At 36.3% G+C, this 23,955-nt stretch overlaps 1 protein-coding gene across 8 annotated transcripts in view; it reads right to left on the minus strand.

The window, feature by feature from the left end:
- BANK1 (B cell scaffold protein with ankyrin repeats 1) overlaps window positions 1–23,955 on the minus strand; it is a 313,664-nt gene that overhangs the window by 255,228 nt on the left and 34,481 nt on the right. For all 8 annotated transcript variants that reach the window (XM_070263353.1, XM_070263356.1, XM_070263359.1 and 5 more), the window contains one exon: window positions 23,454–23,852. In XM_070263353.1, the coding sequence (XP_070119454.1) occupies window positions 23,454–23,852 (399 nt within the window). The remainder of the gene's footprint in view (window positions 1–23,453; window positions 23,853–23,955) is intronic.

The raw sequence follows: 23,955 nt of genomic DNA on the forward strand, positions 1-23,955 counted from the left end.
TATTTTTCTGTCTCTTTCATTATATAACGAGTTCTTGCTAGCAGTAACTAACAATCTTTGTTTCTACCTCAACTCCAAGTGACTACCAAAGGCCTGCCACAGAGTAGAAGCTCAATAAACGTCAGTTGTCTGAAAACTCAACTAGGCCAAAGAGGAAGACATGTATTCCAAAAGAACATAATTGTTCCTTAGAGCCAATACATATGTTTCAAAGAAAAATTATGCCAAGTTGAGTAATGAGGAAAAATAAATTCTACCGATATGATACTAACCAGCATGGGAAGTGGGGAAACAAATTAAACATAGAAAATATGAATTTTCTGGGTTATGGATAAAGCATTCCTAATACCTAAATGTTTCAGGATTATGAAATAAAGCATTCCTAATATCTAAATGCAACAATAAAAGGGAGAAAATGATAAAATGCTTGATTCTAATATTTCAATGAACAATGTGGAAATACATCCTAGAGACCAAAAGGCTTATGTGAAGAAAGTTTGGAAATTCATGAATATCAGAGTAATTTGGTATGATTATGCTGCTGAAGAAGGCACTATGGGTTGCCGCTTTATGTTATTAAATGAAGGTTAATATGATAGAACATTTATCATAAACAGTAGAAAATAGGGAAGTGATATAGACAAGGAAACACAAAAACAAATCTTCTTATAATGAAATTAGACCACTGAGGGAGGTACGCACACTGAGAAGATGGCAGGTCAGGAAAAGCAGACAATATTTTTTGTTTGCAGTTTTAAAATATGAGGCCTAAAACAAAAAAGAATACAGTTAGGTTAAAAAGGAAATGTTTCGAATGGAAAATTCAGAAACTTATTTACTTTCGAAGTTTTAATTTTTTTAAGTGTTGCTATATTCCAGACAGGAAAACTTTCTAAAGCTCATTTAGCATGAGAAAGATAACTCAAATGGACAGGCTGTATGACACTGTATCCAAATAAAATATATTGCAAGTTTGTAAATGTAAATCAAGACATAAAATACATCAAACTGTGACCCTCCTGTTAAATTTGGAATGTGGAGGCGCCCTGTGAAAGCTTAGAGTCTCCCGGCAACTGAACACAGAGGCGGCAGGCAGAGGGGCGCTGTGCCGCCGGCACCCTCCCCCCAAGAGCTCCGCCCAGTTATCACCACCATAGGTTCCATCTCGGACTCCGAAATGTAAAATCGTGGGCAATTTTAAGGACACTCTGATTAGACTTGCGCAGGCATACATCTAAGAAGCTAAAAATGACTTGGTACTCCCAAAACACCCTAAAACTGATTTTTGAAATTGAGGCAAAATTTGTTCAGTAGTGTATTTATTTGAAATGTGGATGCTGGAAGCATCTGATCCACATTCCAGCTCTGTCATTTCCTAGTTGCCCAGCCTCCTATGTTTGTATTTTTACTTAAAAATCAGAATGGTACTAGGACCCAGACCTCACTGTTTTTGTGAGGATTAAATTTAAAATGTGCATAAAGTTTTTATGACAGCGCTTACCTCACAGAAACTCATAAATAAATGTTAGAAAATAATTTTTTTAAACATAAGGAATAAAGGAAGCAATCAATCATGAACAAACAATGGAAGAGAGGTAGATGCTTTCTTAGGCAGCCACTAGTGCCATTTGAGAGCTGGCCTTGGGAAAGGAGGAGCAGGCTCTGACTCAGTGTGGATTTGCCCAGACTCCTCCCCATTTCTGATACTACTAGTTGTGCACACATAATGTACTGTCTCAGGCTTTCACTTACATCACCTGTCAAATAACAGTGTTGGAGAAGATATTATTTGAGACTTGTTTTTGGTGAGGAAGATTGGCCCTGAGCTAACATCTGTGCCAATCTTCCTCTATGTTTTGTATGTAGGATGCTGCAGCAGCATGGCTGATGAGCAGTGTGTAGGTCCACACCCAGGATCCGAACCTGCAAACCCCAGGCCGCCAAAGGAGAGCAAGTGAACTTAACCACTACGCCACTGGGCTGACCCTAGAGACCACTTTTAACTCTAGAACAAGTCTATGGTTTATTTATAAAAAGACCTTTTTAAAAATAATTCTTCATATGAAGTACTAGAAAAATCCTCATTATAAATTTATATCTTCTTCCATTTTTCATAACAGTTCCTCTGTTTGCAGCTCATCTCTGAAACAGTTATTTTTGCTTCTCCCCACATCAGTATTTTGCACAATTCTGTGTAATTAAGATTATCATTACCATTTAAGTCTATGCTTCCATATATTAATATTTTGATTCATTATTTTGAACTATTTGTTCCGAACCAAAATCTTTCAATAAAGTGCAATATTGATTTTGTTAAGATTTTCATTTTCTCATGAAACAGTTGTTAATATATCATTCCCGAGCCAAAGGCAAAATTTGACATCATGGTTTATCATTTTAGGTTTTTAAAAAATTTGATCCCCATATTCATTCAGCATATAGTCCCATACTTGCCACTTATGCTTTGCCTTTTCCTCTAACATAAATTATGATTTTGTTTTAAAGTGATTCTGTGTACATATTTGGCAAGTAGTCTCTCAACTTTTAAACAGCCTATATTCTACACTATAAGAATTTATCTTTGGAATGAAATATCCCAAAATGTTAACAGTGATTGCCTCCAGGTATCGTCATTCTGAGTAAAATTTTTTTCCTGCTTCTTTTATATTTTCTATCGTCTTTAGATTTTTTACAATGAGCATATACAATTTTTATAATCAGAAAAAATAAAAAAATTTTAAGTATATTTTTTGGATTTTAAAATTCTTATCCATAATTCAAAGTCAACGTCATATATTTGTTGAGATCAAATAAACCATAAAATTAAATATTTGAAATTACATAATATCTTTCTTAAGAAGGAAAGTAGGAAAAAAAATGGTATAGTTCCTTTTTCCCAACTTCTAAATGGCCTGGAAAGATTAAGACACAATTACAGATTAAATGTAAACCACACTTTCTCATATTTTAAAAGAATTTCAATTAGTTGTAAGGAAATGGCCAGCTGAATAAAAAAATGAATGCGTATGGTTCTAGTCATTATGACTAATGGAAATGAGAAAATCCCCTCTTAATTAAGAAGCTGCAGACCAGAGGAAGGGGTGACAGGGCCTCTGCCATCTGTTGGATGGCATTCGAGCAGGGCTGAGAAATCCGTATTCTCAATTGCTGTCATGTTAGTCAAATTGAATTCCTGTTGAGGCACCTGAATAAAAGAAAATGTTGGATCAAAGCTAAGCTTCTTCATATGGGAAGCTGTTAAAGAGACTGATGAGCATTAGTTACATCCCTACAAATACATTTTATAGCACTATGACACTATTAACAGCCAAAGAAAAATACAGATATAGGATGAACTTAAGAGGAGGACCTGTACCAATTTCCATCTGCTACTACATTCCTATTACAATTCAAAAGGAAATCATTATTGCCCAGTAAATAGTACAAGCCTAAACATTTAATGGATAAATATAGTTCCTGGGAACACATGTAATTCTAACTCTGCTATTATACAATTTGCAAATGGGGATTTAAAATAATTTCAGCTCTCCCAATATATAGGAATATTAAGACACTAGTAAAAGTAACCTGAAATATCTCATGCAACCTTAAGGTGAAAAATATATAACCTCAATATATGAGCGTAAGTGAATTCCCATTTGGTGGTCATAAAATGTCTGACTTTTAAAATCTTTATTTATTTCTCAACATAATTTAAACTGCCTATCATATTTCTCAGGGAAAAATTAAGTTAAATTATAAGCAGCCTTTCCTCTATTCCCTATATGAAATATAAAAATATGGTAAATCAGTGTTAGATGCATCATTTTGTATCAAGCTGTTTGTTGATCTGATATGATCCTATGTTTTATTTTCTGGCATAAATCTAAGTGTGGATGATAAAATGTTACTGATGTTAAGAAAATAAATTTAAAGTGTCTGTCTAGAGAAATAATTGTCGAGACTAGCAAATGGTTGGTCATCAGCTAGAGAAAGGCTTGTTTAAGTCAAAAAGGGCTCATACATAAGATTTTCGTCCAGATTTGATGATGTTGGCTCAGTCATCACTTGAGGATGGCGCTCTACAGACCTCAGATGACAGCTCTGTAAGCTTCAGGGTATCAACTGTCTTGACAAAGATTTCAGAGCTAGATATACTAGTCAATAAGACACAATAATATCTTGCTTTTTCATGGGCTCTACACATAATTTTTCCCCCTTAACACTAGCCTTAATGTTCAGAGAACCCTTAGATTGGTGCTGTCAATGCAGCAGATGACCATTTCCCAGGTCAAAAAAGAAGACCAGGTTTTAGCAAAAATGAAGAGAAAATCATTGAATCAGAGGTGGGATTTTTGAAAGAGCAAAGAATGACGTAAGATAGCTGTTACGTAGTTAGTAGCATTGAGAATGTGAAACAGCACACCTTAGTTTTGATTCTAAAAGGAAAGTGGTAGAAATCTGAAACAGGGGGCACTACATTCATAATATTAATATGGTAACAAGCTACCCAGTGTTCAAAATGCTGTTACCAACACAACCAAAAGTATCCTGACCAAATGCCTGTATCTTATTTTGTTAGCAATAAATAACTTGTAATTACACTCTGGTGTCTAGGACTAATAAGCTTCTACTAACAATTTTGGTCTTTGAGTTTCATTCTCCAATATATAAAAGAATGACCAAAAAAAAATGACATTTAGAAAACAAAACAAAATATAAAAATAGAACTTAAAAAGATAAATTGATTAAAATATAAAAAAGAAAAACTTCTCCAGAGAGAAGTTGACTATGTATCGTAAACTGAAGAAAACACCTTGAAACCTTAGTCTCTGCAGCCTCGGAAATAATTTGAGCTACTTTATTAAATCCTGCAAGTCAGAGAAGCTCTTTGGGAACAAAATAAAACCCCGTGTAAAGCATCACATACCTGGGCTCACATTTATAATTCAGACTTTTTGAGTAATATACTTTTCAAACAATTTATCATTTTAATTGGTATTCTGAAGTTATAATGAACAATTAGTTTCTTAAAGAAAGAAAAAAAGGAGATATTCAATCTTTGAATCTATAAGTTGGCAGCTAATAATTTTTCAAATGTTAATACATTCTAGAAGCACAAAAATAGTTCTACTGGCCCTTGTCCTAAATATACTGTTATCATCACACATTTACTGCTGGAATTGATTAATTATTGTAAATTAGTGAACAATGAGTGTAGGTGTTTTAAATCATGCTGCTAATTTTAAAAAATACTTTACATAATATTTGATTATGAACAGTCTTGTCTGCTGCTCTTGCGCATTTTGACTTTATTCCATAGGTGATCAAGCATGTCTCAGAAAGAGAAAGGAAAGAGACAGGCCACCAGCAGCTGCCTGTAGAAGAGAAAATGGGGATCCAGGCCAATGAGGATGGAGAATGAGAAAGTAGAGACATTTCTAAGGTGGAGAAATTAATTGAATGTGGGAGAAATGGGTCTCTGTGATGGTGCTGGGGTGATATGGGTAGTAGTAATGCTTTTAACTAAGAGAGGGAACACATGAGTAGGAACAATTTCTTTTATAGGGAGACGGCAGAAGAAAATAAGGATTTTAGCAAATCTGCAGGTGGGACATATATAAACAATGTTAAGCCTAGGGGAAAAGTGCAGACTTGAACAGGGATTCAGGGGGTCCATGAACTCAAAACAATTTTCATAATAATACTAAGATGTAATTTGCCTATGATGGTACAAAAGTAACGGAGAATAAAACAACTGTCACCTAAGCATGAGTAATAAAGGCAGTGGCACCAAACTGTGCTATTAACCACCAGGCATTTGTGGTTAAAATAAATGTCAATTTTGTATAAGGAAAAAACTACACAATAAGACACCACAACACAACCATTAGAATGGCTGAAATCAAAAAGACTGACCTGGAAGCCAGCCCCATGGCACAGCAGTTAAGTTCGTGCACTCGGCTTCAGCAGCCCAGGGTTCACCGGTTGGGATCCCAGGCGTGGACCTACACACTGCTTATCAAGCCATGCTGTGGCAGGCGTCCCACATATGAAGTAGAGGAAGCTGGGCACAGATGTTAGCCAAAAATAATCTTCCTCAGCAAAATGAGGAGGATTGCTGGTGGATGTTAGCTCAGGGCTAATCTTCCTCAAATAAAAGACTGAGCAAGTGTTAAGCAAAGGGAACTCTCCACACTGCTCATGGAAATGTAAAGTAGTACAACCACTTAGAGAATATTCTGTAGTTTGTGCTACAGTGACTGATGGCATTGAGCATCTTTTCATGTGCTTACTTGCAATCTGGATATCTCTTTTGGTGAAGTATCTATTTAAATCTTTGGTCCAGTTTTTTCATTGAATTGTTTGTTTTATTATTATTGTGTTTTGAGAATTCTCTCTATATTCTGGCTTCAAGTCCTTTATGACTGATTTTTCTAATGATTACGGTCAAAGTTTTTCTGCTTCTTTGCATGCTGGATAATTTTTGATTTGCTGTTGGACATTACGAACTTTACTTTCATAGGGGCTAACGTCCCATAGATATTCTTGAGCTTTGTTCTAGGATGCAGTTATGTTACTTGAAAATAATTTGATATTTTTAAGTCTTGGTTTTAAATTTGGCTAGGCATGACCAGAACAGAATTCAATCTAGGGCTGTTTTGCCCTCACTACCCAGGCAATGCCTTTCTAAGTGTCTTACCTGATATTTCTTGGATTATAAAGTTTTTCCACTCTTGTTGGTGGGAACCCAAGATCTTCCAAGCCCTGAGTGAGCTCCTGAGATTCTTCCTCTGTTCCCACAGGATGTCCTTCTTCATCTTGAGTAGTTTCCTACTCAAGGCATGTCCTGATCAGTATTCAGCTGAACATTCAAGGGGGATCCTCTGCAGCTCTCCACAGCTCCCTCTCTGTGCAGCTCTCTGCCACCAGCACTCTGCCCTGCAGACTAGAGTTGCCTCAGCCTCCTCGTATGCCCACCTCCCTCTCTTGAACTCTGGGGGACCAATGGCTCCACCTAGGAGCCATTGTGGCCTAGAAACTTTCTCCCGGTAGTAAGCTGGGGCAATTATAGGACTCACCTTACTGTTTCCCTTCTCTCAGGGATGATGTTCCTGAACTGACTGATGTCCAATATCTGAAAATGGTGGTTTCATTATATTTTCCATTCTGTTTAGCTGTACTGGATCCTAATTCCACCATTTGGCAAGAAGAGAAAGTCCAGTATGTGTGTTTTTAATATTCTATGTGGCAAAATACATATTTCGCTTCTGCTACATACTGAAGTTCAATTGTTACCTCAAGGGAAAGCACCCAAGCAACTCTCTGAGTTGCTGCTAAAAAAACGGCATTAGGCTCACCACCCATGAAACAATAGTTGGACTTGAAAGAACAATTAACAGACAAACTATGGCTATTCAGACTTGAGTACTGGCAGACATTTTCTTGCAAGTGAATGAAGTAAACTTGTCACTTCAAGGAAAACTGACAATATTTGTTGGCAAGGAGAAAATGTGTACTTTTGAGCCAGAAATAGAACTTCAGAAATCTTATATATACTCCATGAGCTTGAGAGCTTCCCAATACTTAGCACTTTTGATTAGATCAATGGTGACACCAATGAATGTGATTGAGGGATGCTTTATGATGAAATATGTCAATGCTTCAAAGATTTGCATCTCGGTAAACCAATATTTTTCACATGACCAATGCATAATATTATAAAATCATGCATGGGTAAAAGAGTCATTTAAAGTACAAGGTAGGCCAAACAATTGTAAGTTAACAGAATACAAAACGTTGACTGATAGGATTTTTAGATTCCACATTGTAACTATGCTTTAAGAAACTAGCACTGTCAAGTTTGAGTGTACTCTTAAAAAAGAATCATTTTCTAACTACATATCAGGGTGAGGCAGAATTTTGCCACTTCTCTCATGAATTGATTTTTGCTTTTGAAAATATAGCCCTTTTACATAGAAATATGTTATTTAGGTTACATGTAATGAATTTATTATTTTAAAATGAGCTAATTTTTCAAATTCTACATTTTAATTTCTGACATGATAGAAATCAATAGACATAGCTGACATCAAAGCTCTTTGGGGTTCTCAAAAATTTTTAAGAATATAAAGTTTCTTGAGAACAAAAAGTTTAAGAATTTCTAGCCTCAAGTTATAGCTATGAAAGTCTTCATCATAGAGAAAATGTTTTAAGCCATAATTAGGGAGAGCTAGTCAGAAAGAAAAGGCCAAGGACAGAAATCTGAGAGAGATCCTTATCTTTCTACTATCGCTCAACGTCTGTACATCCAATTTATCCTTAAGACTTGTTTATTTTATCCTTTAAGCATCTTTTTAAATTTGTCTTCTAGAATCCATCTACCTGTTAATTCCTTAATTCAGGCCTTCATCATTTTTCTCCTATACCATTGCAATATCTTCCTTGCCCAGTCATGGTAGCCACTATCTATACGCCACACTGTCAGAGTTTCCTTCTAACACCTTTTTCTGGTTATATCTTATCCACATTTGAAAGGGCTTTGAAACCATGCCTCGCAGTTAAAATGGAAACTCCACAAAAGTGTGAAAAAGTCCTTCAGATTGCATCTAGCTCAGGTTAGCTCTCCAGTCTCTTCATACAAGAACATCTACACATGAATCATTGTCATTCAAAGCTACATGTGGTTGTCTCAGTGAAATAGATTTGCCCTAGCCTCAGAGCATTGGCCCATGTTGTCACATACCCCCCAAATGGAGGATTTAAATAAAAACGAGTAATTGAGCCTTCCTAGAGTCATTTTTTCAATCACCCTATACATGAGTGATAGACCTTACTATAACTGTGTGACTAGACAATAGTTACTTCAAGGTTTTCTTTCAAATCTGGTAAACAATTATGCAACAATAGAACTGACCAGAAACGATCTGAATGGGATGTTTAAACGGCTGCAAAACAATCACCCTATTTAAGGTTTATACTTTCTGATCATTGCAATTGACTTAAGATTTAAAGAAAGTTGTAATGGACTGAGGTAATGAGCTTCCTTGTTACTATTTACGTAATCTACTTAAACTCTAAGAGTTGATGAGTTTATCTACAACCTTCTGTCTTAGTTATACTTGCATTTCAAAATATGGCCTCTCCTGCCCCAATCCCCTTCATAACTCATTAAACCAGAGGAGAGAGTATTGGAAAGAGGAACACTCAGTAAAGGCAAACATAGCTTTTACGCCACATTTTCCCTAAACACATCTGACTAAATGCCAGCACACAGAAGAAACATAGTAATGGGACATACTTTCCAGGGGGTTTATTACTGGGAACACAGAACATCACGTTTTCTCATATAATAAGCTCTCCCAAAACGTATCCCCAGGGTGGCAATTTGCAGAGGAACTGTAACATAAATGTTTCAATTTCATTAATGTGCCATACTACACTTACTTCTAATTTGCTATTGTTATAGACATAAATCAGTAAGTTTTTTTATACTACAAGGTCCACTATGAAAAAATTGGTCTTTTGATATGACTGAATTCTGCCAACAAAACATGAAAATTAATTAAATCACATCTTTCCTACAATGAAATGGGCCTACTTATCATCTTTGATAACTTACAGATGATGGGAAAAGTAGAACATAGTCATTATTTACTTAAAGATTTCTTTTTCTTTTTAGTTAAAGAACACTGGATGGTTTATTTTGAAACATTGATTAAATATCAACTGTTCCTAAGGAATCTCTTTCTCACATAAATTTAAGTATAACCTCCTGTTTCATTGGAATTTTTTAAAAGAATTTTTATTTGCAGCATTTTAGAATCACTTAAATACATTTTTTCCTCTTAAATTGGAATGTCTACAAACTTCACACTATCAATCCACTGAAGCTTTATGGATGTTTTATTTCATGGGTGGATTTTGACAATGAAAATGAGACATGTGAAGGTAAAACAAATAAAAAAGGTGCATTTAGTAGTTTGGTTCAAAGGCTACTGGAGGCCACATCTAAACGTGCATGCCAGAGATCTTAATGATTGAAATTTCTAATTGTTCACTGTCCTTGTTATACCTGCAACTGATAATTTTTTTTAATTTTAAAAAGTGTTTCTAGTGATCTATTTACAGAAACATAACAAACTAGAGATTCAGAAGTATCAGTCCCTGTATATCAAACTAAAACACTGCCAATAATAATGTTAATAATAGCAGTAATCTTTCATTCATGAATGACTGAAGATGAAGTAAGAAAATCTCTCAGAGGCCAAAACAATAAATAGGCAGGAATTCATAGTGCTAAGGGAATACAGTGGACTCCGTATTTGCTCTGAGTTTTTCTGCCCATCCCCATTGTGCTAGGAATTAAGGAGCTGCATAGTCACTGGAGAGGAGACAAAGGCAGGGCATGAGCACAGGGAGAGATCGGAGCAGAAAGCTTCTTAGAAACGGGGATACCCAGCCTGCAAAAAGAAATTTTCTTTCTCAGCTTTGGCTCTGGGTGGAATAGAAAAGTAGAAAGATTGCTTCTTGAGATTTCCCAAACTAAGAGCATTCACATGAATTTAGGACCTGGATAGAGTCTACCTAACAAACTGCAAAACTCCTGCAAGCCAAAAATTTAGTTTAAAGTGATCCCAGGTGGAAATTCAAGTTCCTGACAGAAACAGACCTAAATCTTTCCTTTGGCAAAACACGTTAAATCAGGCTTCAAAGGATTTCCATAGATAAAGTTCTATATTACATCAATTGCAACGAAAAAAATACTTAAAAACAAAAAGTCTTAGAGAGCCAGGTCAGCAATCCACATATTACTATTACTAGAAAAAGAATATAAGTAAGTGTTAATATAATGAAAGAAATAAAAAACTGAAATGAGGTTGTGAACAATCAAAGACTATTAAGATGGGCCAGGCTTTGAGAAAACACCCAGATGGAACTCTTAGAAATGAAAAATGTAATGGCATGTAATAACTAAAGTTAGAAACTCAGTGAAGATTTTCAGAGACAGATGAGAAACAGCTGAAGCATTTGTTAGCCAAAAGAGAAATCTGAAGAAACTAAGTTGAATGAAATTAAGAGGAACAAAGGAGGGCAGGTGTGAAAGGGTGGTTAGGAGACATACAGCAAGAATGGAAAGGCCAACATGAGCTTCATCAAGGCCCAGGAGATCACTGGAGAAATGGAGAATAGGGAAGCTACTGGAAGGCGTAACGGCTGAACATGCCTCAGGATATAAAAAGACATAGAATCTCAGGTCTAAGAAGCTCAAATAATCACATACAGGATAAATTAAAAAATTAAATATCTGGAGACATCATTATAAAACTGAAGAAATCCAAATATGAGAAGAACTTAATAGGTGCTAATGAGAAAAATAGATTGCCTATAGAAGAATGGTTGTCAGATAACCAACTTCTCAACAGCAGCATGGATGTGAGAAGAGAGTAGAATATTTTCAAGAACTGAGAGAAAATAACAACTTCTATATTCAATGAGATTATCTTCAATAATGATGCAAAATGACATTTTTGCACAAATTGAAACTGAGATTGTTTATTACCAACAGAGCTTACCAAGAGAATCTTTAAAGATATATTTCAGGGGCAAAAAAAAAAAATGATCCCAGGTAGAGAGTCTGAGATGCAAGAAAGAACCACATACAAGAAATCTGTAAATATGTAGTTTAAGTTAAACAAATATTGATTCTATAAATATCCAAAATGTGAAAAAAACTAAGATACAATAATTATTTTGTAAAGTTGGAAATAGAGTTAAAACAACACAAAAGGCCTTTTTATTTTTCAGTAGACAGGAAAGACAATAATTAAGATAATAGGTAATAATTACTAGTAATAAAGTAGACAGAATAAAGTAGCATGCAAATAGAATGGGGAGGGACCGAAGCCAGAAGAAGGCAAAAAAAGATTAAAGAGAAAGAAACTTGAAAAAAATGGAACAAATAGAAAGCAATAAATAAGATGGCAGAATTGAATCCATATGCATGAGTTCTCACAATCAATGCGAATTGATTAAACTATACATTAAAAGACTCAGATTCTAAGACTGAATTTTTAAAATCGAGCTATGTATCATTTATAAAATATATACCCAATATAGAAAGACAGACCAAAGATACAAAGATAGCTCAAAATGAAAGAATGTAAAAAGATACACCATATAAATAATAAGCTTGATCTAACAGCCATAAATACCAGCGCATACCAAATATGGAGGTAAGTCTTCCTTTCAAACACACATGGAATATTTTAAAAATCAGTAAAATACCAGATAATAAATAGAACTCAATAAATTCCAAACTACCTAAATAATATATACCATATTCTCTGACCATTCAACAAAATTTAGAAATTAATGACAAAAAGATAAATTAAAGCCAATACTTCTCTTTATTTATAATACTTCTAAAGAAGACATCAAAACAAAATTAGAAAATATGTGAAACTGAATAATAACGAAAAGAATTGTAAGAACTTGTTTGGTACAGATGAAGAAGTACTTAGAGAGAAATTACAGCCTTAAACGTTTATTGTAAAAAGGAAAAACAAAAAGGTTACATATCCATGAGCTAATCATTTCAAAAGTTCAAAGAAAGTAGAAGGAAGTAATTATTAAATATAATAGAAAAATAATTAAAATAGAAAACTATACAATAGAAAATATTTTTTAAAAATTTAAAGTTTGTCTTTTGTAAGGATAAATAGAATTGACAAACTTCTGAGAAGATTAATTGTTATAAAGAAAAGAAGACACAAATTAATGATCTTAGAAATAAAAAAGAGCACACGATTTCACATAGAGCAGATGAAAAAAATAAAAGAATGTTATAAACAATTTTATACCAATAAATTTGAAAATAAGTGAAATCAGCAAATGCCTAGAAAAACAAAACAACAAAAATAACTCAAATAGAAAACCTGAATGATTCCAAAACTCTTAAATACATTTAATCGAAACATTCAAAGAGCAGGTAATTCAAAATGGAAAAAATAATCCGGAGTCCAACGTCACATTGCACTCAGAATTAATTCCAGATAGATGTCATGCTTTAATAAGAAAGCCACAAGTTTCAAATTTTTAGAAGATATCCGTATGACCTGAGAGAGGCAAAGGTTTCTTAGGATATAATAAATAAAGCTAAGAAGTAAGCTAAAAGAAAAATATTGATACACTCAACTATATTAAGAGCTTGTTTCTCCAAAGTATTAAAAAGGAAGTTAAAAATATAAGCCCCAAACTCAAACTCTGAGAAGATATTTGTAAAATATATAACCAAATATTTTAAAAATATCTTATAAATCATTTTTTAAAAGACCAAAAGAAGTGGATAAAAGGCAAGAGGAAACATTTCATAGAACAAAATATGAAATATATAAATATGTAAATATATGAGAAAATGTTCATTAGTAATCAGGAAAATGTAAGTTAAATCTACAATGAAATATACTTTCACATCCACCAAATTGCAGAACTCAAAGTTCTGAGGGAGCCCAGTACTGGAAAGGATGGGGAGCACTGGGGACCCACATTTCTATCAAGTAAGTTGGTTCACCTGTATTGGGAAGACAATTTGCATTAACTATTACATGCACAAATCCTGTGAGCCAGCAATTCTCTTGCTAGATATATGCCCCAAACACAATACCTGTGAACCAGGAGACATGCAAAGAATGTTCATAGAACAACATTTGTAATTGCATCAAGAAACCAAACCAAAACCAAAACCTCTGTAAACAGTCAGAATTCATGAGGATAATAAAATTGATAGATAAATTGTGGTACATTCCAACTATGGGGCTATACAGCAACATGGATAAATCCCAAAAGACATAATATTGAGTCAGAAAAGCACAAATACAATATGTTTCTGTCAATATAAAGTAAAAAAAAGGCAATCTAGATGTATTTTTACAGATAAATACACAGACAGTAAAACTATAAACAAAAACAAAAAATGATTAAAGGAAAGTGCAGAAGATGGTTATCTATGCTAACGGAGAGAGAAGAAGACATATAGGAGAGGTCCCCAGAAAGCCTGAAGGGAATTAGAACTGTTCTATATCTCAAGGTGAAGGTGAGCCCATAGGTGCTTGATTTTTGAATTTTTCTCTAAAATGCACATACACATATACTCTACTTCATATGCATAATGTATTTCACAATTAAAGTACAAGAAGAATATTATTTCAAAAAATGCTCTTTTCCGACCAGTAAAAATGATCTGGAAATCATTTGTCAGGGTAATTATTCCTTTCTAAGGTAATGAGCTAAATTATAATTGCCATACACATTTATACAATCAACATAAAGGACTTCACTGCCTAAAAGAAAATTTAGAAATTTTCAAACAAAAGAGAGAGACTGATTTAAAATGCACAATGCCACTATTTCTAATTCTTTGAGCAATGCTTAAGTATCTATCAATAAACATTCTATTCATGAGACAATTAGCCCAGATCAGTGGTTCTTAAACTTTAGGGTGCATCAGCCACAAGGGGAACTCATTTGCTTACTTCCATGACCTGTGCCACCTGCTCTTTCACAACTCACTCCCGGAGATTAGATTCAGTAGGACTAACGGTTGGGGCCAGGTCTCTGAAATTTTGGCAGGCCCCCTTTCCACTCCTCTGAATAGTCTGATGGAGATGAATAGAGACTCACAGTGCAGAAAGATTTGTACTTATTTCTCTTGCTGTGATGTAAAGTTGGAACAAAGTAGAAAGGCTGTCTTTCCTTCCTGAAACAACGCAGAAAGACTTCCTTTACTTCATAAAAAACAGTAAGTTTAATTTACCATTTGCAAGTTCCTCTCACTTAAAAAAAAATCTTTTTTTTAAAGATTTTATTTTTCCTTTTTCTCCCCAAAGCCCCCCAGTACATAGTTGTGTATTTTTAGTTGTGGGTCCTTCTAGTTGTGGATGTGGGACGCCGCATCAACGTGGCTTGATGAGCGGGGCCATGTCCGCGCCCAGGATTTGAACTGGTGAAACTCTGGGCCACCGAAGCAGAGCGCGCAAACTTAACCATCAACCACGAGGCCAACCCCCCCCCCCCGCAAAATCTTTAAACTTTGAAAACTACAACCATTTAATAAACTAGGAGGAATGGTTATAATTCATTCACCATATTAGAGAAAGCCCAAACTCATCAAATTGTGAAAATACACAACTAGAACCACTAGAAAACGGATTCCTGCTTCTTTTAGCACATATGTCCTTTTGTCCATATTCACCACTTCTAGGTAGTGAGGAAAACAAACCCAGTTATCTAATTGATAAGTCATCAGAAACCGAAGCATCATTTCTCTCCAAAGCTCCTCCTTCCCACTCCCTGCAGGCATTTTTTCTGAGCGGGTCCCAAAGCCCTCAGGACCTCACCTGTGACTGGCCTGGCCCTTCAAAGGAGTAGTGCAGATCCTGAGACAAATGAAGCTGTTCTGTTATCAGCCTCAGGTGACTTAAATCAATTCTCCTATTCCTATTCCTACTTCCCCCATTCCCACCCGTTCTCTGCTTCCTGAACGCTAACCCTTACTAGACTAACTCACTTCTTTCCTTGACACTCTTTTCAGCCTTGGGTTTTCCGTTCATTACTCTGACCTCTGCTTCTTGCCCAGCCAATCACACCTTGGCCTCTGTTTAGAATCCTAGAGCACTCCCATTTCTCTTCCTCCTGCACTCCCCCGGCCTCAGACTCTCTCTCCCCACTTTCCTTCTTTCCTTCCCTCCTTTCTTCCTTCCCTCCTTCCTTCCTTCCTTCTTTCTTTCTTTCTCTCTCATTTTACATATAGAAAGAAAAGTAATACAACTAGCTTATATTTATTGAGCACTGATTCTTTGCCAGGAACTCTTTTACGCTCTTTATATGTATTAATTTAATCACCACAATAATCGTATCAGGTGGAAAGTATTATTAATTCAGTCATCTCTCTGCTATACCTACTATTCTGGGCTCAGAAGCAAGTAGTAGGGTTTCTGTGGGAAATATATTTAACATTTGTTTAACAGAAAAAAATTAGTTTCTCCTTTAAACATTCAGCTTATACAGGAAATTTTGGGGAGAAACTCAATATAAGTTGATGATTCCTAATTACCATCTAACATTTTAGGACTGCTCAATTTTTCCAAGAAAGAAAAACAAAATACAAAAAACCTGAGTATAAGACATAAGACATCATATTTGACATAAAGGGCTAAAATGTTGGGTGGAAAAAAGATCACTAAACATTACAGAGCAAACATGACTTCTCGTGCCAGATGACCCCCTTTCCCACAGTAAGAATGGCAGTGGGATGCTGTATCATTATACACAAAACAGACATTTGTAGGCTCTGTGGGTGCCAACCACAGGGTAGTGAGGCCCAGCTCCACAGTGCATGCAGTGAACAAGGCACTCCTCCCCAAAACACCCCTCTTAAAGCTGCACAGCTACCAGCACATAGCACAAGAATGGGCTTACTTTGTATTTTGTTCATCTCTGAGAACTACAGATATGTGCAGTGGATCACTCAGGATATTTAGCCAGGAATCATGCACTCACACATACACACATGGACATACATAAAACACATGTCTGTGCACACAGATGCTTATGTCGATATGTGTGTATACATATACATATACATAGTATATACGCCAGTCAACATCCTGCCCCATCACCCCTAAACACTTCAATATGTATTTCCTAAAATCAAGGATATTCTGTTACATAACCATAGTACAATTTCAAAACCCGAGACTGGAACAGCTTACAACGCTACTATCTAACATACAGTCCGTAATAAAATTTCATCAATTGTCCCATTAGTTTCCTGTATAGCCATATTTCCTAGTCCAGTATCCAATTTGGGATTACTCATTGTTTGCAGTTTTTGTGTAATTTTAGATTCCTTTAATCAGGAACAATAACTCATCCTTTTTATTTAGTTTCTTGACCTTAATATATTTGAAGAGTACAAAGAAATTATTTTGTAGAATATTTTTTAGTTGGGGTTTTTCCGACGTTTCCCCATGATTAGATTCAGGTTGCATATTCTTGGCAAGAATACGACAGTAAACCTTTCATCATCAACAAAGTGAGAAGGCCAACGGCACCAACAAACGTTTATAAACTTGCACTTAAAAACACAATCTGGAGTCTTCTATTATTTTTTGGGTGTTTAGAAGGCTGAAATATTTTAGAAGTTCCAGCATTAAATTTTTAAAACAGAAAGTAATAGGGAGAAGACAAGAAACTGTCAAAAATAATTACAAAGAAAGTAGAGTCATAAGTAAACAATAATAAAAATTGAATAGGGTTAGAGATGAGGAAAATATTTTTCAAGCACAAAAGATCTGAGACGAATTATTGATAAAGCAGCTTTTCAGCTGACTATGAAGGATGGCTGGGGTTTCAACAGGAAACATGGGGAATGGCACTCTGGACAGAGACGGCTGCCTGTGCTGCAATGGTGTGAGGCACAAATGGGAGGCCACGCAGTCACCCTAGTCACAGCATGTGCCTTCACTAATGGCGACGACATCTACGCTGGAGCCACACTTTCAGGAGCCGAAAGGCCATGCAGAAAGGATGGGCTTCCTTTGAAAGGCCACGAGACCTCCCTGACAGTGAAGCAGAGCTCTACGTAGCACACAGCTCAGATGGGAGGAAGGAAAGGCAGGTGCCCCGCGTAGTTTGTTTGTGTTGTGTTCTCATTGCTTTTCTTGTTTTGTTCTTCCAATAATTCCACTGTTACATTGCTATTCTTAATTTTAGGCTGCTTCTTTTAGGTTTAATGAAGCTAAAAATTTGAAATCTTTGGTTTGGGAATACAAAAACAAAATTAAAATGTTAGGGTTCTTCATGCAAGAATTAGCAGCCTTCCCACCATTATTACATTTACCATTTGACAATGAAGAAAATATGATGAATATGAAATATTGAAATATGAAATACAAATATGAAAATATGATCAAATAAAGCATATATGAACATATGATCAAATAAAGCATAGAGAGAGTAGATTCAACTGTTGAGAGCAAACCAGAGGGCTTGAAAGAGCCCAAAGGCAAAGATGCCAGGAGAAAGAAGAAAGAAGGTGGGAGGAAGGGGCCCTGGTGAAGGACCGTGGTCAGAGAAGCTGGCAGACAGGCTTTTTAAAGGGAGGACTCAACAAACAGCAAAGCACACAATGGGGCCCTCAGCAAAGTTAGCTGATTTCATATAAATTTGAGATCAAGTAATTTATTACCTATAAACAATGCTGTATAAAACCTATATATGTGGAAAACTAGAAGGAGAAAATGAGATAAAGATTCAAAAATAAAGGCAGAAATAGAAGACAGAAAAAGGAAGAAATATGGTCAAAGTGGTAAGACCACACACAGAAAGGTGGAAAACACGTGCGAATTTGTATTATCCCCAATTTGGAAATTAAGGAGACAGGGAATTTAGCTTTCTTAATTTCTTAAAAGGAAATAAAATACTTAGATTAAACAGGAATTGCTGTATCTTTTTTCATCTTTTTTTAATATTAAAAACTTTTCCCTGGAGTCTTGATTAATTATAAAATATCTTTTTCCTTCATTAAGTTTTACAAAACTTCTTCTAATTTTTCTTTGTTATGTGAATATATTAGAACATTTAATTATTTCTACGACTTTCTTGGCATTTTTATTATTCTCTTTATCATATCATGTTTCTGAATAATAAGCATCCTTTCTTCTTTGTACAATTTCTCTATGGGATGAGGGAAAGTAGAAAAAGGACAGTAAAAAGTGAATCCCACATCTTTCATCCCATTTCACCCAATTTTTAAAAACCAGACTTTACATATTCAACATAAATGGCAATATGAAACATAAAATAATTTCACAGAACACAAACTGTTTATTAAAATAAAATTTACTATTGCATAGACTATAGCTATTGGTACCAATTTTGTCAAGGGAAGCAACCCATACACAAAAGTTGTTTTCTGCATGGTTGGGAAACTGCTTACAGATGTACATTTCTTTTGCATTCTTGTATTAGATAAATTGCTCCCCTTTGAGCATGTTTTCCCACATAACGACAGTGTTATATCTTTTGATTCAGTAGGTGCGTCTAAGTTACTGTAAGGAATCAGTCTAAGACTTGAATGTGGGAACATGAGAGCTAATAGCGTCTGCAAAATAGTCCTATGTTGTCCATAAAGTGTAACCTTTTCTCATATCAAATATCAATAGGAATATAATTGAAGATATAGCACAATACCCCTGACATAGCCACCCCAAAGTACTCACAAAACAAAAAGTACTCATAAAACAAAACAAAAAAAGTATTTCTTTAGTATTTTCTCATAATAGTGACATAATAATTTAAGTGGCCAAAACAGTTTGAGTTCTCAAGGAAATAGAAATGATTGGTGTGGGGAACCACTCAAAACTTTGCCATCAATTTTTAGTACTTTTCTGTCTCGGGGAGAAAATCAGCATGCAATTACTTGTACGTTATGTGTTCTTTACTGCAATTTTTCTCATAATTTCCAATTGTAATATTTTTCCTTTTCAACCCAAAAAACAACTACTTGGGGAATACTACAAAAAAAAACAGAGATCATAAGAAACTTGAGGACCACCAGTTTGAAAATTTAGTATAGAGTCAACATTTCCCCCTTTTTATTCCCAGAAATCATCCCAAGACATAGAGAATGAGAAACAATAATGCAAATGACCTATTTATTGAAAATAGGAACCAATGAAATCCTAGGCCACCAGATAAATGGAATGGATCACAAACCAGTGATGACTGAGTGGAAGGGTGTGCAGGAGGAAACAGAAAAGAAACCTAGAGGAAATAATCTGGAAGTGGCAGATTTCAAAAACAGCTAACAAATATACCTTCCTCTAAGGCTAGGGGCCATGCCTCTCCAATTGCAGACGCGATGCAATAGTTTCAGGTAGAAGCAGCTATAGAAGGAGTTTGGTTCCAAAAAAGCAGCGAAAGTGAGACTCAATGAGGAGCTATACAGATAACACATGTTTATAGCTGTGGAAACAGAAAAGTAAAGTCTTCCATTGTGGGAAAAAAACCCAGAACAAACAACAAAATCCACATTGCCTATCTCCATTGTCTAGACAGAGGAAGACTCACTTTGTTCAGTGATACAAAAGAAAAACTGGACAAGCATAGTATCTTTGTAAAGATACAGTATTCCTCACTTATCTGTGCTTCAGTTACCCGTGGTCAATCGTGGTCTGAAAATATTAAATGAAAAATTCCAGAAATAAACAATTTATAAGTTTTAAATCATGTGCCATTCTGAGTAGTGTGATGAAATCTTGCGCCGTCCTGCTCCGTCTGGCCCAGACACTACCTCACAATGCCTGTATCATTCACCTCATTCCTCTCATCACACAGGCACTGTGCCATCTCACACCATCACAGGAAGAAGGGGGGAGCACAGTGCAAGGAGATATTTAGAGAGAGACCACATTATAAAACTTTTACTACAGTATCTTGTTATAATTGTTCTATTTTATTATTACTTATTATTGCTACTCTCTTAGTGTGTCTAATTTACAAATTGAACTTTATCACGGGCATGTATGTATAGGAAAAAACATAGGATATACAGTGTTCGGTAGTATCCACAGTTTCAGGCACCCACTGGGGTCTCGAAACGTATCCCCATGGATAAGCGAGGACTACTGTACTACGAGATAAAGAGAAAGAGAGGGGCAAAAAGAAAACCAAGGGCACATGGGGACCATGCACTAAAAACACGTTGCCATGAGAGAAGTTGAAAATTGTCACCAAACATTTCACTACGAATTTTTAAATTGTCATGACTAGCAATCACCTTTCTGAAGCAATTACACAGTGCAGAAATGCAAGATGTCAGGGGGAGGTTAGCAAGAGAAGAAGGAGAGATGAACCATAAGTTTCTAGTGCTCAACCAAACACTATAACGGAAAACAGTAGAAGCGCCATAAATTTGAAGGAGAAATTGGAAGTCATACAGGAAGAGGGAGTACAGAAAGCACAAGAAGGCAGCAAGGATTGAAGCAATAAATGCACGCTAAGTAAATGGATGTTAATAAAGAACCGAAAAGAACTGGAGAGAAATTATTTTTTTTTAAAGATTGGCACCTGAGGCAACATCGGTTGCCAATCTTGTTTTTTTTTCCTTTTCGTCGTCTTCTCCTCAAAGCCCCCCAGTACACAGTTGTATATTCTAGTTGTGAGAGTGCCTCTGGTTGTGCTATGTGGGACCTGCCTCAGCACGGCCTGACGAGCAGTGCCAGGGCCATGTCCAGGATCCAAACCAGCGAAGCCCTGTGCCACCAAAGCAGAGCACGTGATCTTAACCACCTGGCCACAGGGCCGGCCCCTGGAGAGAAATTTTTGAGTGTGTCACAAACAAAAGAAATCCAACATACATATAAAAGGAATCCCTGGGGAAAAAAAGTGTAATAATAAGGTAAAGCAAATATTTCAAGATATAAACCCAAGAAACTGTTCCTGAAATAAAGGAAGACTTGAATCTACATGATGGGGAAAACAAAAACAAAAACCAACCATGTCCCCAGGCAAACTAGTCCAGCACAGACAGCACTAGGATAATGTTCTAGCGAAGTCACCAGACTTCAAAGAGAAATGAAGAATCCTTTAGTCAGCCAGGCAAATAAGAATTCCCTAAATTCTGCAATGCTAGAAGAAAGAAGAAGAGCAATGCGGTCCTCAGCCAAACTGTACTTCAAGTATAACGCAAGAGACAAACACTTTTGAACATGTAAGCTTTCAGAAACATTGCTTCCAAGAGACCTTCCTCAGGAATCTATTGGAGATGCCCGCATGCAGCCGAGAGATGGTTACAGAAACAATAGCGAACTTTCCAGCAATGTCAACTCCTGTCAGAAGCATCCTCCCAGACGACAGTGGAGCCTTCAGGCAACAGCAGCTCCAGACAGCTGGGCTGCAGTATCAAGAGATACCCTGATTCAGAACCTCCCTGATAAGGTGCACCTAGACTCCTCGACTGGAGAAACTAGGAGATAGGCATTGTTTGTTGTTTCAAGTTGCTAAATTTTAGGGTAACTTGTTATGCAACAATAGATAACTAAAACCAGGCTTACAAAGTATTGAATTTGAAGAGGCTGGTATGCTAGAAAATAGGAAGAGGATTTTTTAAGGACATTTGTTGGAGTGCTATGAGTCCCACCATCCCCCACAGGGGAGACTGTGGAATATCAGCATCCTTAACCACAGGGACAAGAGTTTCCAGCAAACCATTTGGGACTGATATGTGTTCTCTGGATTTAATGCCAAACTCATGCTAGATCCATGTTTGGAAATGACTAAAGGCAAGAGGCTGTGGCTGCATTATTGTTCTGAGGCTGCGATGGTGGCGGCTGTGCTGGAAGTGGCTTGCATGCCTAGAGTCTGTCAGGCAAAAGACAAACAAACGTTTTTTACAGATATGAGCCAGGTGGGAGAAAAGACCAGCTGGGAGATATCTCAGTGTGATTTTGCTCAAAAGAGACAAATGAGGGAGCAGTACAAATCAAGAGTAAGAATCTGTTCTGGGTGGACCACCACAGCTAGGAGCTTAGAGGAGAGGAAACATTCATCTCATTAAGAAACTGCAGGTGAGACATCCCCAGGGAATGAGGGAATCGCAAAGAACCCAGAAATATGCTCCAAGAAGAAGAGCCAACACTTCCTGTCTGAGCCGGCCTGTGGAAAATAAGATCCTAGCTCTTCCCGCAGGAGAGGAAGCCATAGCCGGGACACTGTAGGTTGAGAAAACCGGGAAAGCAGCTGCCCACAGCACCCCTTCCACCCAAGACTGAAGCGGAATAGCACTGGGGAAGGGAGAAGCTGTAACATCCATAAGCTTCAGATCTTGTCTATTACGTAAAACTGTAATTAACTAAGGAATGGGACCTTGTGTTCTGCCCTTTAACATACGTCTCTATATGATTAAAACTAAATTTAGTTAAAATTAATAAAAATAATGGTGTTTTACACCATAGTAATAGATATCATACAATTATCAGACAACAGAAGTTCTCTCATTCGAACCCAGACCTTCAAACCTTGGACTGCTGCTGACTGGTGACCATAACTCGAGCCTCACCAGCTGAGTAAGAGCCCAGCGTCCACAGCAAACCGACGCAGAGCACGCATGCCACACCTGCTCTACCAGCTGCAGTCTCATACAGACTTCCCTGAGGAAGACATCTATAAACCGCTTTTCGAACAAATGATAAGGCTTGATTGGAATATAGCTAAAAATTAAGAAGCTCCATGCATTTTGAGGAAAGTGCAACATACTGTTAATTAAAGTTGGCTTTCATTTTTCTTCTTTTATTCTAACATCAGATATTCATTGGTTTAAAAAACTTTAGGGTTTTAATTATAAAAATAAACAAAAAAGCAAATGAATAAAGAAGCCTTGGCAACACTACCTCTGAATATGACGCTCTCGATCACAGAGATGTAGTCTTCAGGCTCCTGCTCAGTCGAGATCTCCCCTCTGCCTCCAGGGATATTTAATACTTGATAGAGATGGTCTGCGCTCTTCACCCCACACAGCAGAGTAACCACACTTTCTGGTGAACGAAGTACCTCTTCCAAAAACTGACACTTCTTGGGAGTTAGGTTTTTAAGCAGGCTGTTTGATAATATCAAAAGCTTGCATTTGTAAGAGTTTAAACTCAGCAGTTCCAAATCCCGCAGAGAGAAATTCTCCAAGAGATATAACAGGATGGCTTCCCTTTCCACAACATGTAGCAAGATCTCCCTCAGGTACAGAGCCCACTCCGCAGCCTCCTCTTCATAGAGCATCACGATGTCTTTCATATGTTCTGGAAAAGAAGAAAACAATGTATTAATTTTCTTATATTTGAAATGACAACAGCAGGTTATATCATTATTTCTCAAAAATTGTAATGCGCTCTTTAAGCAATG

Source organism: Equus caballus, chromosome 3 (assembly GCF_041296265.1).
Source record: "Equus caballus isolate H_3958 breed thoroughbred chromosome 3, TB-T2T, whole genome shotgun sequence".
Lineage (NCBI taxonomy): Eukaryota > Metazoa > Chordata > Mammalia > Perissodactyla > Equidae > Equus > Equus caballus.